The 18,997-nt window shown below is 36.4% G+C and overlaps 1 protein-coding gene across 8 annotated transcripts in view; it reads right to left on the bottom strand.

The window, feature by feature from the left end:
• lrp8 (low density lipoprotein receptor-related protein 8, apolipoprotein e receptor) overlaps positions 1–18,997 on the bottom strand; it is a 179,182-nt gene that overhangs the window by 64,714 nt on the left and 95,471 nt on the right. For 7 of the 8 annotated variants that reach the window (XM_053242292.1, XM_026933514.3, XM_026933515.3 and 4 more), the window contains one exon: positions 5,467–5,595. The exons of the other annotated variant lie outside the window; for it this stretch is intronic. In XM_053242292.1, the coding sequence (XP_053098267.1) occupies positions 5,467–5,595 (129 nt within the window). The remainder of the gene's footprint in view (positions 1–5,466; positions 5,596–18,997) is intronic. 8 annotated transcript variants of the gene reach the window in all.

The raw sequence follows: 18,997 nt of genomic DNA, 5'->3' as shown, positions 1-18,997 counted from the left end.
TACACTATATAGCCAAAAGAATATGGACACCTGACCATCACACTCATATGTGGTTCGCCAAACTGTATAAAGGCACAACAGTATAAAATAACTTTGTATGCTTAGCTTCACGTTTTCCCGGTTCCAGCATGACAATGCCCCGTGCACAAAGCGAGCTCCATGAAGACAGGGTGTGTTAAGGTTGGAGTGGAAGAGCGTGAGTGTCCTGCACAGAGCCCTGACCTCAACCGCACTGAACACTTTTGTGATGAACTGGAATGCAGGCTGAGATCCAGGCCTCCTCACCCAACATCAGTACCTGATCCCCACAGCCACTCTTCAAAATCTAGTGGAAAGCCTTCCCAGAGCAGTGGAGGCTGTTATAACACGAAAGGCAGAGCAACTTTTGAATAGGATATTCAACAAGCACATATGATGGTCAGGTATCCACAGACTTTTAGCCATCTAGTGTATTTTCTTAGTATTGCTCATGATCATTATCAGGATGGTCAACAAACACACAGGGGTCCCTAATTTTTTTCAAATTTTATGGTGAAAACCACACTACCATTACCAAAGATATTTATTATTGGGTTTGGGACTGGTCACTTGAATTAAATGGGTTTAATCCAAAACTCAGTAGGTCAAAAGCAAGAGGGGCTACAAATAACGTCAGTTTGAATCTTGGGGTCTGTTAGTAGATCTTTCAGGAATAAAATAAAAAGCACTAGGACTTTAATAAATAGCCAGAATATTTTTTGTGCACATTTAAATAAATAAACAAGCCTGATATTTGAATAGATTATGGTCATAAAATAAAATTGTACTGAGGGGGTCAGTGTAATTTATTTTACAGTTAAAGGAGTAACTGACTGCAAAAACTTTGCCTTATCCACATGTACACACACACAAGCATAGGATTTGATTAAAAACTGTGTTTACCCAGAAGGTGTGTACATTATATAATGGTACATTAGACAGTAGACGGAGAGAAAATGGAAATGTGTGTGTGAAGGTAATGTACAGAGATCTTCACATTAGAAATTCATTCCAATTAGAAATGTGTTCAGCCTGATTGAGGCACATTCTGCAGAGATGACCAATCAAGGCAATAATTTCCATTTTACACGGTTGTTTGAAAACAGCTTCATAGCTCAGGATAATCAGATTCTGCATGGGTTATAATCCTGTCTATCCTAATATCACCAAATTAATTGACAAGAGAGCTAAAGCGTACCTAACAACGGACCTTAGCCTTGCTGCTAAACTGTGGGAGGATAGAAGAAGATAGAAGAAGATAAAGAGCATGTAACATGTAACGAGCATGGTGCTCTCGCAACACTCGCATGTGCTAACAGATGGGAGTGCAGCAGTCTCAGAGACTGAATCTATCACACCCACCCACTCACTTACAAGCAGAAGATACAAATAAGCTACATTTTGCCATCACACACACACACACAGTGAGTAGGATAGATCCTTCTAATGCATAATATGGGTGTACATATTCCAATTAACTGTTTTTAAAAAAAAAACAGTAGTTGCAGTTTTGGCGAGTGTGCGTGTAGCAGATATATTCTCAGCATTTTTATGACTAAAAGTGGCACAAATGTAGAATGAAAATGATTTCGTAATATGATTAGATTTCATGTCAATATGTTAGTAATAAAATAAAAATGTCTCCATAATAAATTGAGTGAATTTGTTATTTAAATTTGTTATACATTTTGGAAATAATTATATACAATTAATATTCCTTCAGCATATATCATTGACCAAACACAAAAAATAATTACATTAAATATGATGATGATGAGGATGATGATGATGTTATTGTTGATTCTGTGGTACTTAGTTAGTAATAGGCTGATGTAGCTTATTTATTTATCATTTATCTAAGAATTAAAATGGTTTGGGTTATATGTGAGTTCATACAGGTATGTTGGAGCTGTATAATTACTATAATGATGTATAATAACTAATAATATCCTTAAAATATTTATGCCACAGCATGATTAAGCAGGGGATTTTGTGCTTTCCAGTTTATGGGGAAAAAGGTCAAGCTGCATGTTTTCTCTTGTTAGCTTCAAGAGAGAGAAAAAGAGTGTGATGGGTTGATTGTCCTTCCTACTCTAGTATGAAATCTTGGTAGAACTTGCCTCCTTACTTACTTCTGAGCCTCGTATTAAGATACTAAGTGAAAATGCGTTTATCTCTTTATATTGCCCATTTTTTCTCGGATGACTCTGAAATTCTGACCCACACTTTTATAATTTCTCATCTTACTGTAAATTCTTTTTCATTTGCATTCAGCCTAAAAGCTTACAACAGCTTCAGTATACACACAACTCAGCCACCGGATATTTCACAGACTAAAATATCAGCTACATCTCTCTGATTCTCTATCACATATAGTGTCTCCTTGTTTTTAGTGCGCAATACAAATTCCTCTCCTGACCTTTACCTGGCCCTGCTCCCTCGTACCTCCTCCATCCTTACACCCCTGTACAGACTCTAAGGTGCTGATCCTGGACTCCTAGGCAGGCCATTTGTGTTTCACACCTACACTTTGGAAAGCATGACCTCAGTCCAGGACAGTTCTTCTTCTATATCCTCTTTTTAAAACTGAAAACTCTCCTTTTCTCTTAACACCGTAACTTCGTTGCACCTTTGTCTAAAAAGATTTACAAAATGTTCTGCGTGCAGCAAGCGGCCCCTTGTTTTGAGACTGAATTTTTAACACAGGATATGCTAGCTGCTTTTTAATAATGCAAGCATACAGGAAAGGTAAAGTGATATCTGAAAATCAATTATTCATGTCTAGCTTCTGGGGTAGTGTTTAATGATAGCCATGCCAGTTTGACTCAGATAAGGAGTTACGAGATGTCACAAAGTGCTAATAATACATATCACACCACAGCCATTCAACTGTTTTTGATGTTTGTTAGTGCAGGTTGCCAGACTTATGCCATGACCCTGATTACATGGTCCATTGGTAACATAATAACATAATGAAGCTTATTTTGTCCAGAAATGCAGATGGGATCAGTGTACAACATTGTGCTGAAAATGTTTCAACCACTACATATTTCAACCACTGAAATAAGATTCCTGTGGTCATTTTTATGTGGGTTTAGTTTGTGTACAGATTTACATTTCTGTAATTCAGTATTCAGTATATCCCATAATGATGCTTATCGGACAGGCTAGAAACAAGAGAACAAACGTAGACATGTGTTCTCCTTAATACTTGTTAACGTTTTTAATGTTACCTTCCATCTGGAACATTACTCCCAACATCACCTCCAATGCCAATGTTTTTTGTGTGATAGGTGTAAATTGAAAAATGTTTGATGTACGGTGTGATGTATTGTTAATAATGACTGGAGCATTATTCAGCCAGTTCTGCTATTATAGGTATTTACAACCTTCATCTTAAATTATACATCACTGGGCAGTCATACAAGCTATTACAGCTGTACAATAATGATAATGGAACTCTCTAGAACAGACGTCAAGGATCAGGAAATCAATTATCATGTGGGTGCTTTGTAACTGCTATGAGGTGAGTGCTGTTATTATTTAATACAAATGTATAGGGAGGAGAGGTGGGTTCAATTCCTTAAATGATTCCATTGGAGGCTGGGTACATTTGTGAGATCTCTCTCTCTCTCTCTCTCTCTCTCTCTCTCTCACACACACACACACACACACACACAGTTTGTTTCTATTACAGCTGGCCCAGATTAGTTAAATACACGAGTATTTGTTATTCATGTTGGTATACATAGGCAATGAAAAATTGGTTTCTTCACCCTATGTAGTGCACTATGTTTGAACTGCAAGCCATTTGGGATTCAGCCAAATGCAAATAACATCTAGTATGACTGTTATGTCAGCTAAATCATGCACAGCTTTCCAGTATAATGACAACTACTGATACTGATCAAAGACGACACAAGTGTGTCAGATTGTATCCCTGAATGCTAGAATATTTAATGCAAAAATATGGTGTACAAAATGCCAGGGTGTATAGGGTGAGTGATGGGCGCTGGGGGCTGGGGGGATTGTAGGTATAAAAACCGGTACATTTTCAATAGTTCTTTTACAAATCACTGACATATGGTAGAAACTGTAGTGGTATGAGGTTTTACAGAAACCTGGTTACTGTAAAACCTCGTATATACACACACTCCAGTTTTTACCACAACACACATGTCCATGCTGGCCCATTAAATATTCCTGGCTTTTTCTCTGCAGAAAAAGTGCCTCTTTACCCTGAAAAGTGTGTTTCAGTGGCATCACTAATAAATATAGCAAACTGATGTTAACATTATACTTGTTTAATGTCAGCTAAGTCAACCATATTAAGATACATTTTATTTCACATTAATAAACTCAGAACATTCTCCTTTTTCCTTGACAGAAATCAAGGCCACCATGTCAGTACATCTTTCAAGTAGGAAAATCAAGAGTGGAAGACAGCTTACTTATTGTATGTGAGATGAAGGTAAGGGGGCGGGGTTTCCATAATGTCAGTTAATAATGAAGAGTTCAAAACACCTGCACAACTGTCAATCATTCTAGATTCAAGTGTCCATAACCTCATCTACTTCACCTTCAAAAGACTGCATATTTCTGAGTGATAATACATAGCAGTGTACTCTGATGTTAAAATGCAGAGCTCTTACATGTAATGCGTAAAGGTTGGCAGGTCTGCTTATGTATTGTTCCGTCTGATCCAGTAACATGATCTTATTATTTGTTCAGACTCATGTTATAGACTTTCTGTTTGTGCCATTAAAAAAAGTTGCAAAAATCACTTGCGTTATTTCAAATGCATGGAAATGCACTTCAGTTCATTTGCACTATCACTGATATTATATTAATATTACTGGATATATAAAGTATACCTAAAATTATGAGCAATTACTAAACGCAAATATCATTGTTTTTAAGAGTGGTTTTGAGAACATTTATTCATGTATTCGTTTGGAAACACCAACACGTATTCAAAGGTGATAAAATATGTTTCGGTCCAGCACTATTTTCTATAAATCAGCACATTTTGATTTATAGAAAACAGATTGGGAAGTAAAGAGTAAATGACTAAGACTGACAAACCCTATTTGCCCTGTTTCCCTAGTTCTCTAGGTTCTCTCTTGCTCAAACCATTAAAAAGTGGAGATGCACTAAAGATAGCCTGGTATTTCATCTCACCAGCAGTATCAAAGGCAGACGTTCAAAAGCCCAGAAAGATCTGGAAGAATTGGTGGTGATGTTCCAATCAGACTCATGTGTGGGAGTACAACATGGCTCCACGGCCTCCTTATTTGTCACTGTGCTTTATAAAAAACAGTGGTTTCTCCAGTTGGAACCAAAACACCACTCATGTTATAAATACAGTCTCAGAACATTTTGTACATATCCTATAAATATCTCCTCTCTATAATTTGCCATCATGACTCCACTTTCCCATCTCCTCACCAGCAGCACAGTGTTCCTCATCCGCTCCATTTTCACAATCTGTCTCTCCGTCACAGCGCCAGGACAGAGACACACATTTGTTTGTGTTGCCACCACAGTCAAACTTCTCAGGTGGACATGTCTGCCGACCTGAAAGAAAAAAAAAGAACCACAAGTAGTGAGCACTGGAAATAAACTGACATTCCAAAGTCCAGGCTAATAAACTTTCTGTTTACTGTACTGTTCTTGTTAACACATCCTTACCTCAGGTCAAAAATGTGTACTGCATGATCCTATACTGTAGGTCTGATTCACTCGTAGAGGTTTCATCATAAGATTAAAAAAAAAAAATCAGACATTATGGATTATACAACAGAACTACAACTCAGAAGTTCAGAAGACACCTGTCTCTTCTCAGAATTTCTCCTCATTTTCTCTTCATGAGATTTTCTTGCCAAAAGCGCATTTTCCAGTCAGCGGCCTCCAGCGGTACTCCACACATATCCGGAGCTTTCTTTAAGCATTAATGGTTGAGTTTGTTTCATGTAGATTTAATATACAGTGCCATCCCTAATTATTGACACTCTTCATAAAAAATGATTCTATAAAATACAGATTACACATAATAATTCTAAATTTCTACTAAAGTCAATGAGAACCTATTTATGCTTGCTCACTCAAAAATTAATGTGCCAAAATTATTTACATCCCTCAGGAATATTTTAAATAAATTGCCATTCTTAAAAATAAATAAAATTGGGAATTGTATTATAATTAATTTGCTATTAGTGCATAGGAACTTGGACTTTTTGGAAGTGTTCTCTTTAACCATGACTTTTTTCCCAGGAGTACGTAAAAGAAATGGTCGTTGATGTGCACAAATCATGTAACAGACATAAAACTACATAAGCAGTTACAATACCATTAAACACAATTTGTCCCATAACAAACATTTCATGTCTGAAACTGTTCGAAATTTGCCAGGAATTAGACCCATGAGCACACTGTTCCCCCACACCGAGGAGGATGGTAAGAGAGGGAAAAAAGAGACCTATTTGATAATCCTAGTGGTTGCCAAGTTTCAAAATCAACTGTAAAAATCCACTTTTACATCAAGCTGTTTGGAAGAATAGCAAGAAAGAAACTCTTCCTGAGAGCATCTCACAAAACGCAGCATCGCACACTCACCAAGTGTCATGAACTACAACTGGCATCATGTTTTATGATCAGATGAGACTTTATGGTCATGCACATCACCATCAGCATCAGCATGTTTGATAACAAAAGGAAAAGGAAAGTCCCATTGTAAAGTATGGAAGTGGATCAATGATGCTTTGGGATTGTTTTGTAGCTAGTGGTTCAGATGCTCTTGTGAAAATTGCAATTTTAGACGTGCATCTCTGTGCTTCTTTTTTAGCAGAGCAGTTTTGCGTGAGATGTAGGAACAGAGATGATTGCAGTACAGTTCATTGCTTGTTGTTCTCTGTGTAACTGTTGTTCCTGCTGCTTTCAGGTCATCCTGCAACTCTTTAAGACACTATTGCTTTCTCTCATACCTTCCTTATCATTAGTCTGAGAGTGAAATCTTGCATGGTGCACCTGACCGGGTACGATTAGTTGTGGTTCTATGAACTTTCCATCTGCATATTATAGAAACAGTTGTACTGACAGGGATGTTAAAAGTCTTTACAATGGCTCTGTAGCTTTTTACATTCGAGTGTTATTTAATAATGCTTTCCCTGAGAACTTCTCCTTCACCTTCATCACAACTGTTACTTGTTGCGTGAAATCTTCCCAACCAATGGGAACGTCTTTTTTCCCCTATCAATTTTGTTTTTTAAACATATATTTGTTGTTCATATTTATAAGTACAAAGTCAAAAGACAGTATGTGTGTAAATGTGAAGTGGATATATGCACAGGAAATATATTACATAACCAAAACAATAGTGCCTGAATACTTTTTGCTCCTCACTGCGTTAGTATGTGCATTAACTCTCCTTATCCCATGAATTTTGCCTGTTCCTACATGTATGAAATTAAACATAGTGCATGTCTGTGATTTTTTTTACCCCCAGTCCCAATGCATACTTCTACTTTACTGCTTTATGTGGATAAAAAAAAAAATACTCCTCAGCGTAGAAGGAAGAGATACATATGTAACTGCGAACATCTTTACAGATCATTTCCCAGGAAACACATTATGCTGCATACAAGAATAAAGGCTTATGGACAGGACTAATGAGCTAGTGTCAGCTACATCCTCTTTTTTCTTTTTCTATCACACAGTGAAGCTCATTCTCTCTTCAATTTGTCCTCAGGGAAAGAAATAAGTTATGAAAGCAGGAGGTTCTGTTAGATTACCATATTTATCCAATAACACAAATCACTGTCATACTGATGGAACATTGTTCATGGGGTTTGGTGAAATGAAATCCAAGAGATGTGCATGGATAAGCTCAAAGAAATCCCCCAGACATAAAAAAAAAAAAAAAAAAGTGTTTATAGAAAATGAATATGAACTATAACCTGTGGTAGCTAGTATTGATATGTTTAAAACCAAAAAGTCACAAGCCCTAAAATGCCTGCAGACCAGCAAGGCCAATAAAATGTAAAATATTAAAGGTACACTTGCCCTGATTACTACTAGTTAAAAATATGACAATTGAAATTAATATCAGGCCACATGACAAACTGCAAATTTGCTAAACAACTCATTTTTGACTTACGATGGTTCTAAAAGTGTATAAAATGACATATATGTGTAACAGATTAGGCAAATTTAACACTTTCTCAGGTAACATTACAGTGCTGTTAATAATACATACACATTTCTTCAGTCAGCAAACTGAGATTTCTGTATGCAATATCTAAGCCAAATATGGCAATTTAGAGTTGTTGTGAAATAATAGTTGCTGTTGTAAGGTTGTTGTGTTGTGGTTATCATGCAGATAACAGGCTAGTGTTTTGCATAATTATAACACATCATTTGTAGCTGCAGGCTGCCATCTGTTTCATTTTGTTGCATTGAAAATTTGTCAAAACCTAACTGTTTTATTCAGATAATTGATAATAAAGCATATTTTTACTAAATGCAGTGAAACTAATAGGAGATGTACAGTATGTAGTCTATAACTACTGATAAGTTTGAGGAAGCAATGTGTCCTGGTGTGAAAGAAGTAAAGTTTGTGTAGTTCTTGTGAAGGTCAGTGCTGCTCTGAGTAGCAGCCAAAAAGCTTAGAGTGGATTTCTCTTTACCAGAATCCTGACAGTTACACATACAATCTAGCAAGACAGAGTCTGATGTATTGATCGACAGCTTCCGCGAGAACTATTCTGATTGAAAGATAGAGCCTACAAAGCAGATTCAGGGTCAACAAGACTTTGAGTGTGATTCTTATCAGTTCTGAAGGTTATTATGTCACCTGGAATAACTCAGGCTTATACTCTTTCTTGTGCATACTCAGAAGCTAGTATTGAAATTTTTTAAATTGAAAAGTCACAAACCCTAAAATGCCTGCAGATGAGCAAGGCCAATAAAATGTAAAATATTAAAGGTATACTTGCCCTGATTACTGCTAGTTAAAAATATGACAATTGAAATTAAAGTAGATTTGTCTAATTTCTTTAAAACTGCATTCAAATGTTACTCCAGTGGTTAATGAGCCTATAATTTTATACTGATATAGACAGAGCAAAGCTTAATGGTAGTGAAAGTGAAAACTGTACCAGAGTAACAAGAAAACAATATCATAATTTTTTATCTACTTACTATCAGTAAAGAAAATCTTTACACTCTTTGTAACAACCTGACAACTTTACCAGAGGCCAACTGTGAAATAGCTTCATATTCATTCACTATATATGCTTACTACATGGAGTGTATGATTCATTTTATACTATTACCATTGTAGAACATAAAAGTGTAGTAAATGTCTGCATTAAGTGACTTACATTGGGTGAATTCAAATAAATACAAAAAGTACTCATCATTCATTCATTTCCAATTATCCTCGTCAGGACTGTGGTGGTTCTGGAGCCTATCCCAGGAATACTGGGTGCGAGGCAGGAATATATCCTGGATGGGACACCAGTCCATCACAGGGCACCATGCACACATTCATTCACACCTAGAGGCAATTTATCATAGCCACTCCACCTACTAGCGAGTTTTCGGGAGATGGGAGGAAACCAGAGAACCCAGAGGAAACCCAAGGGAGAAAATGAAAAACTCCACACAGAAAGGAACTCCAGAGAACTGGGGACACTGGAGCTGTGAGGACGCAACAATACCTGCTCTGCCACCATGCCACCCCATACAATTCATTTTTATTTATTTACTGACTTCTTACTTTACTCAATTTTTTACTCTACCATGGATCCATGCAACATTCCGACATCTCTAACACACAAGTAAAGCAAATCTGACATAGCTCCATATTCTCCCTATATGCCTATTACATAGCACTTTTGATTAGTTTTATAGTAGAATATATGTGGTCAGCAAAAGTTTAGGAATTGTACATTAATTGACTTGTATTGGATGAGGTGGCGACGGAGCGAGGTGGTTACAGCTCAAGGGTTCAAAGTTTAATCCTGAGCTCAGGTTACTCTCTGTGTGTGTTCTCCCCATGTCCATGTGGGTTTCCTCTGGGTTTCCTCCCACCTACCAAAAACATGCCAGTAGGTGGACTGGCTAAGACAAATTGAGTGTGTGAATGTATGTGTGCATGGTGCCCTTTGACGGACTGGAATCCCATTCAGGATGTATTCCCGCTTCACACCCAGTGTCCCTGGGATAGGGTCCGGGTCCACCGTGACCCTTACTAGAATAAAGCAGTTACAGAAGAGTGCAACAACAAGTACGAATGAGATCTTAAATTATTTGAAGGTGGATGTTTTATCTCAAATAATTCAAATAATATTCAAATAGTGTAATTAATTCCAACAATACTAACATCACTTTTTGAGCCTTTTTATCATTTAAATTTTAACTTGACTTTAACTTGACCCAAAAAAACAGCACTTCAGGTATCTAGGGTTCTGTAAAGGATGAATATTTGATATGCCTTGACAGCAGCTTAGAAGCAACAGACAACAGAACTGGAAGCAAACAAACAAAGAGGCCAATAAAGTGGCCGGTTCTGTACACAAGTGTCCATTGATGTATACTTTGGGAAATCTCCATCATCAACTGTTGTCTGGCTCTATTGATCCAGACACTTGTTCTAGTGAACTAAGGGTCAGAGTTTGTTTTCTGATTTCAACACAATAGTGTAGGATTGTCTGTAATGGCCCTGATGTCTATACAGAAACATAATTTCTGTGTCCCTCTACTGAGAGAGCAGAGCTGCTTCTGGCATTCTGGCCACGTTTCTCCAGCAGGACTGGGCTGTGCTAAGATGGGGAAAATAGACACCCTTGCAGTATGCTAATGCACTGCTGATGAACTACCTTGCTAATGCTGTTCTCCTGACAGAGAAAGAGAAAGAAAGAGAGAGAGAGAGAGAGAGAGAGAGAGAGAGACATAGCATTTAGCATATGCTTTACTTAGCTACAGCTAGCAGTGAACTGTGATTGATTGAAGTTGTACAGCTTTGCTAGTAATGAGTAATGCTATGATAATCAAACTGAGCGCCAGCTTGGATAAACAATGAGGCAGAGGAATAAGAAGCATTAAGTCACTGTCATGTATGTGAGAAATGAAACATGTAGACGATCTATGATCATAAGGAACGATATAAATTGGAGGCTATGCTGATACCTATGATTGACCATTTAATTGTTTTTTTAGTTAAAGATGGATAATTGTTCAAGAATAACACACACACATACACACACAAATCATATAAAATTTGGATGGCATTACTTTAACTGGAAATAATGGGTACAAATGATGAAAAACTACACAGTACACAAAGGCTGTTAAAATGCACTGAAATTTAAATGATACTATAATTACTTAAACGATTTATTATCTGAATGCATTAGAATGTTAATGGGACTATAATTGCTACTGCAGCAGACAGAAAAAAACAAGTCCTACGCCCACCTAACACCAAGAAAGTGGCTTAAAACTGTTATTTAATGTAATAGGATTTTATTTTCAATAAAAGTTAATATGCAACCAAGCAACCCATTCATGTCATCGCTGCTTCAATAAACTAATTTAAAAAAACTTGTCTACAACAGAAATTCTACAATATGGCTAAAAAGTGTTTTTTTTTTTAACCTTGATTTTTTACTTTACATTTTTCTTATATATGTGAGTTGTGTGATAAGCACAAGGTAATAATAATGCATGTATTTATAATATTGAACATTGGGGAGGTCACAATACTAAAATTCTGACCAATACCAGGTGTAGTATCATAATTCTCCATACTTAAACAATACCCAAAATAAATAAATCAGAATGTACTGTACATGCTTTTTATAAATACAAAGTTCTTAAGATACATAAACAAGTAAGTAATTAAACAATTAGTCGAACAATATGTTATATATAATAATGTCATATTTTAAAGTCACAGTTATTTGTGTTCAGATACTTTCCCTGTGCTCATGTATTCAGGTAGTTTATTTGTGTTTAGGTAGTTTATTTGTGTGCAGGTCATTTGTGTAGTTAAAGTGTTTATCAATGTTCACTTAAGTTTATTTGTGCTCAGGTAAGTTATCTGTGTGCATGGAGTTTGGGTATTCAAGTAGTTTTACAATGTTCAAATAAGTTTATTTATACGTTTATTTATCTGTGTACAGGGTAGTGTGTGTGTTCAAGTAGTTTATCTATGCTTTGGTAGTTTAATAGTGCTCGGAGAGTTTATGTGTATCCCTGTAGTTTATCTTTGTTTGTGTAGCTGATCATTGTCCAGGTAGTTTATGCATATTCCAGCAATTTGTCTGTATTCAACTAGTTTATTTGGGTTCACACAGTTTGTCTTTGTATTTGGATAGGAGATCTGTGTTCACAGAGTTTAACTGTGTGCGAGTAGTTTCTGTTCCAGCCATTTATTTATGTTCATGTAGCTTATCTGTATTCAGGTAGTTTATTTGTGTTTGTTGAGATCGCTCACTGCTGCAGGGGGTGTTCTCACATGGACGGCCTGAAGATCTTTGGGATTGCTGGGTATGGTGCCACTTGGGGGCTGTGGAGATGGCTTGGGGATCTCATATGGGGAGTTGTACTGTGATGGCTTGGGACGGTGATTGCTGTGGTGGCTTTGGGGCTGCAGTTGCCGCGAGCAGTTTTGCACTCAAGTCTCTATCAGTGGACAGTGACAGGTTCACCAAACTAGACTTCATGTGAAAACTGCAGTGAATTTACTGGTTGCACAATTGCACTATTTGTCCACGTAGTATACAGTTATAGAAGGGATTTATTTATAATCGCACTATCCATTTACACCCAGATGAGGATAGGTTCCCTTTTGAGTCTGGTTCCTCTCAAGGTTTTTCTTCATATCGTCTCAGGGAGTTTTTCCTTACCACCGTCACCTCTGGCTTGCTCATTAGGGAAATATTCACATATTTACAATTTATTTTGATTTACTTTTATTTGAATGTATTTAATTCTGTAAAGCCTCTTTGTGACAATGTCCATTGCTAAAAGCGCTATACAAATAGAAATGAATTGAATTGAATTGAATTTGTGTAGTTTATCTGTGTGCAGGTTTGTCTGTTCAGGTAGTTTATCTGTCTTCAGGTTGTTCATGTGTGCTCAGGCAGTTTATTTGTGTTCACATACTTTATTTGTGTGCACATAGTTTTTTTTTGTTCAAGTAGTTTATCTGTGTTCATGTAGCTTATCTGTAGTAGTTCCTGTGTATTCAGGTAGTTTATCCGTGTTCACATATGTTATCTGTGTGCAGGAAGTTTGTGTGTTCAAGTATTTTATCTGTGTTTAAGTCAATTTATTTGTGTTCAGGTAGTTTATTTGCCTTAATCTAACTGACAAAAATGCTGAAGTTACATTCTGTTTGTTGAGATATAAATATATGGTTGAGGAACCTGAAGAAATAAAATATCACAGTCACCTCAAATAACTGTGACTGGCCTAAGCTTAGAGGCACTGTGTTCCAAATGAAACCTACAAAGGTACTCAAAGCACGGTTCATGTTGTTTGAGAGGAATTTAAGGCAACATGGCAATAGAGATAAAGGGAGAGAGAAGTAATAAATAAAGCATATTGTTGTTAGAGAAATCACAGCATGCAGTGGTGTATTAGATGCTTCTGTTTTATTCATTAATATGAGATTCATTGGGTGATTTAATCCACTCATTTTGCATAAGAGCTACTGCAAACACAGCTAGTTTAAAATAAGAGTGTATGAAAGTCAAACACTGTGGATTTATAATATAAAAACATCCCCCCCAATATTACAACAAAAATAAAAATAAAAAAAAAAAAAAAAAGGAAATATGGAAATAAGCAGCAACAGAGTTAATTATCCAGCAGACATTTTATTGTCGGGATTGAGACCCTCACTGAGCTGTTCAGTATCAGATCCTCAGAGCTCACTGTGGGGGGCAGAACGAGAACAAAGAGGCGCGTGGCTGTGTGTTAATGCAGAGGTGAAGTACAGTTAGCGAGTCACGTGACACACATGAGGGGCTGCTAGTGGCTAATATGCTGACGCAACACAAATCCCACACCAGCACTCACATGCTTGATTTACAGCCTCATTAGACTTAGAGAGAGAGAGAGAGAGAGGGAGGGAGAGGTCAGAATATGGTCATAATGAGGGTAGTATGATTTCAAGGCAGAGACTGGGAGGAAGCTGAGCTAATAGCCTACTAATATAAATACTTTACACACTGATCACACGTAAATAATCAGGCTAATAAGCAACTTGTAGCTTGGGGAGGAGAATCCTGTAATAAGTCCACAGACTCATTCCACAACACAATCAGTTTGATGCAGAATTTAAAAACATAAATTCCACAAAAATAACATGGTATCCACAACTAAAAAGGAGAGGTGCAATTTTTTGTGTTTCACTAATTAAAAATTGGTTCACAAATACGTTTGGAATGCACAAACACACTCGCCTCTTATTTATCTGTGGAATAGGCTGTGCTTGTTCGTGCATAATAATAATAATAATAATAATAATAATAATAATAATAATAAGTTTAATTTATGTAGCACCTTTCTCATACCCAAGGTCGCTGTACAACACGAAAACACATAGAATACACAGTGCAATGAGAGAAGGAGCTGGGGAGGAAAAAAACACATCAATTGGAATGAGAAGAAGATGAAAGTGTTGAGAAAAAAGTAAGGTTTTAAGTTGGTCCTTGAAGGTGGAAAGTGAAGAACAGCGTTGAAGAAACTGAAGTCAAGAGTTCCACAGGTTGGATTGCTTCGTGTGTGTTGATGCAGCACATAGCATGAAGTTGAGCCATCTTCTGAAACATTTCTCACACAAACTCGTGCAAATCAATGCACTAATGTGTGTTTTTTTCCACTGGATGTGCGTCAGGTTGCGAGACAACTTTTTGCTAACTTCCACGCTACTCCGACCAAATCAGAGCAGAAATATGCTCAATTACTCAGCTTAAGCTCTAAGAGGTTGGGTTGCCAGGTCCCTTGTTTTTTTAAGCAAATTGGTGAAGGATGTTGTTGTTGTTGTTGTTGTTGTTGTTATTATTATTATTATTATTATTATTATTAGGATCATTACATCTCCAAACTATTTAAAATATTCTTACATTTATTTTTACTACACAATATATATTTATATTAAAGTAGGTATAAAAGCATTTAAGACATTTTTATTTTTACAGAATGATTCAAAAAGTTTCATTCAACTATTGCTTTGAATTTGTGTGTTTATCATTTTCGCCACAAGCTGTTTTTTTTCTCAAAAGAGAATTATGGTTAAGAACGGAGAAAGAATGAGTCATTATGAAATGTTTTCATTTTATATGCTATTCACTAAAACCAACTGAAATCTGACTGTGAAGATTCTGTGCAGTAAAGGACAGAGTTTAAGTCGAAATTGCTGTTATGAGCACATATTGAACGATACCAGTTTTTTTTGTCTAGAAAGAAAAATGCCTGCACTTCAGACCATTAATCTAACAGACATTATTTGCAAGTCTAACAGATTCACTTTGATTATGTATTATTGTCTCTCACATTATGTTCATAAGCACAAAACTCTAAATGTCTCTAGTGTATGTCACATAGAGTCATGATTCCTCAAGGCTAACTTTCTCTGTACACATCATTAAAATGCTACAATAAATGCTGTGAGACACTGCTGCTTTCTGTATTGTGAAATTCTGAGTCACTCGACACTCACACTCTATTCCGGTTCGTGCCAAAGGCCATTTTGTAAGAAAATGAGTCTTGTATTTTGATGTCAGTATGGCAGTTGAAGTGATGTCTCAAATGAATCAAAATCTCATTTGAAAGTGTGCGGGCTAAAGAGTCGCTTGTTTATCATACAGAAATGTAGTACATGAGAGCACATCCTCATGTATCTTATGACTGGATATTGCTCTTAGGGAAATAAATATGAGATGCATCATGATCCACAAAAAGCACTGAGTCACACTGATCAGAGTTGGAATGCTCTTCCTTAACAGATTTATACTGTATATGGCCTCTCTTCTTTCTAAGCCCAACTTAAAACACATCTCTACACCTACAAGACTTCTTCCTCTTAACAAATTATGCCATCTTCATTATCTCCATCTCAAAATATAGTCCTTCTCTATTTTATGGTCTGTTGTTTAGTAGCTCTAACTGTTGACAAACTAATCACTACTAACAAAAATTAAGAAAACGGCACACACAACTTACGTTTGGTCTCTTCACGATCAAGGTTAAGGTCAGCTCTGTGTGTGTGTTGACTCTACCTCTCACTGAAACATAAAGGCCTATAAATGTGCTTCATTGTGAACCACACACAGGTGTGATCATTCACTTATTACTCATTTATTCTCTGCAGTGACTCCTCCAACTTACAGTCAGTGCTGTAAAAAAATGAAGAGATCTGTCATAAAACAAGCTAATTACTGTTAATTAAAAGTCTCAAATAATAACTGCCTTTGCCTGATAAACACAATGCACCCACTCAGATCTGGTAGCTGTGTACTGAAATGAATAGGATAAGCTATGCTGAACCTGAACCATACCATTCAATTATTATAACAATGTTATTGTAAAGTTAATGTAAAGGATACATAAAAATAAATCAAGTCCTAGATATAAATGCTGCAAAAATGCTCTCTTGTAAATTGCACCAGATGTCATTAAAAAAATGTGTTGCCATTTGTTTCATGCAAGTAACAATCAGGTTGAAGGTGAAGGAGCTTCCTAAGCTTATCAGGGAAAACATTAAACAACACTCTACAGAGCCATAGGAAAGACCTTAAACATCCCTGTAATTAAAATTATTTTGTTAATATGCAGGTGGAAAGTTCACGGAACAACAACTAATCATACCCGGTAAGATGCACCATGCAAGATTTCATAAAAAACTCTCAGACTAATGATAAGGAAGGTAAGAGAGAAAGCAGCAGTCACTTGAAAAGAGTGACCTTTCAGGTTGTCTGCTATGAACAAATCAACTGCACTGCAATCATCTCTGTTCCTACTTTTCCTGCAAAGAAGCAGAGATACACATCTAAAAGCATTTAGACAAATTAGATCTCTTTTAGAACAATATACTTGGGTCAGGTGAAAAAATTAAAACTCTTTGGCAATAATTCAGTTCATCATGTTTGGAGAAAGATGGGCTGTGTGTATGATCCCACCACAGTGAACCACAGTGAAGTATGGAGGTGAGAGCATCATGATACAGAGATGCTTCTCTGTAAATGGTACTGTGGCATTACACGTTATTAAAGAAAACATGAATGGAGCGATACACTGGGACATATTAGAGTAGAATTTCATCTCATCAGCCAAGAAACCTAGGAAATCTGGGAAGAAGATGGAAGACAACTCGTGAAGGACTTGTATGGCCTAGCCAATCTCCTGACATACTGCAAATCCCACTGAAAATCTATGGAAGATTTGAAAATTGCGAGTCCATCAGAGAGACCCTTGTAACTTGTGGGAATTGAAGATGATTTGCTAAGAGGAATGAGCCACATTTGAACTACAATGCTGTAAATATGTATTCAGTTGTTACTGTAGATGTCTCGAAGCTCTAATTGACAACAACAGCTTTGCAGCAAAGTGCTAATGTTAGTAATGTGTGGTTTCTGAATACTTTTTCCCCCTATCAATTACATTTTGGAACATTGTTTATGTTTATGAATATATACTGTTTTGTTCATATTTATAAGTACAAGTACAAAGACATTGTGTGTGTAAATTTGCAGTGGTTATATGCACTGGAAGTATATTACATAATAAAAGCCTCGGAATACTTATTTCCCCTTACTGTATACGTAAGCAGTGAATTGCACACACACATAATCTTATTGGCAGATAAAAGCATATGATTGACTGCATTATGTATATCTGGCTTCAATTCATTTCATCACTAGAAGTAAGCACATGCTTTGTAGCCTGTAATCTGCTGCAATCCTCTTCACTGTGATATTTTAATAAGAGCCGTCATCTGTTTGAAATCCTCAGAGGGTGACGACACAGAGCAAAGACTTGTGTAATGATGAAAGCATGAAAGCAGCCACTTTTTTCAGCAGGCTAATTTAGTACATGAGACACACTGCGATTTCCAGCCTTGTTAGGCTAAACCATTCAATTTGGGGGGGGGGGGGGGGGGGGGGGGGGGGGGGGGGGGGGGGGTCGAGTAACAATGACACTGCTATGAATTATAAATAAGGGTTTTGTGTGGTTAGTGGCAAAGTCTGAAGAAGCTCTCTTCTAATGTGATTAAAAATTCTCTATTCATTGCCACTGTCACAGCTTCACGCAAAAATTAGTGAAATACATTTGCAAAAATCATCTTACATCTTAGTTTAGATATTTTGTTTGGTTTTCATTACATTGTTATTAACTCTACAACATTTATCTAAGTCAGTGTTATTTGGTTGTAGTAGCTAGCTATGATCTGCTTTTAGCTCAAAGGTATATTTCTATATTAATGCTAGTTGTTTTAACTGTAATATTTGAATACAATAGTTTTAACTTCGATCCAGACAACTCCATAATGATTTGTACCCCTCAAGAGACTTTGTAAAGAGGACTGTATAAAATACATAGTACACAATAATTCACTTTTTACTGAAATAATTTGATAAATTATCTATCTTTCATAGTATTTGCTTCAGATGCCTGGAATAACTTTATAAAACTTACAAACCTTCAAAGAATTTATGCGGCTTTAAATGCAAGGGCAATCGTAATAAAGAAATTATAAACCCCCCTTTTCACTGTTTGCTGCTCTTTACAGTAATTTGTGGTATTTAAATGTTCAATTTCATTATTTTTTAAAGCATTCTCCCTTACACAATTGCTTTAGAGTTTTTCACAGTACTGTACAGCACTGTGCAAAAGTCTTAGGCACCCTATTTTTTTTAGTACAAACCTTTTTGTATTATTATTGTGATTTTTATTTTATGACTTCTAC

This window comes from Pangasianodon hypophthalmus, chromosome 2, assembly GCF_027358585.1.
Source record: "Pangasianodon hypophthalmus isolate fPanHyp1 chromosome 2, fPanHyp1.pri, whole genome shotgun sequence".
Lineage (NCBI taxonomy): Eukaryota > Metazoa > Chordata > Actinopteri > Siluriformes > Pangasiidae > Pangasianodon > Pangasianodon hypophthalmus.
Note: the sequence above shows the minus strand (reverse complement) of the source record. Positions and strands in the feature narration are given on the sequence as shown.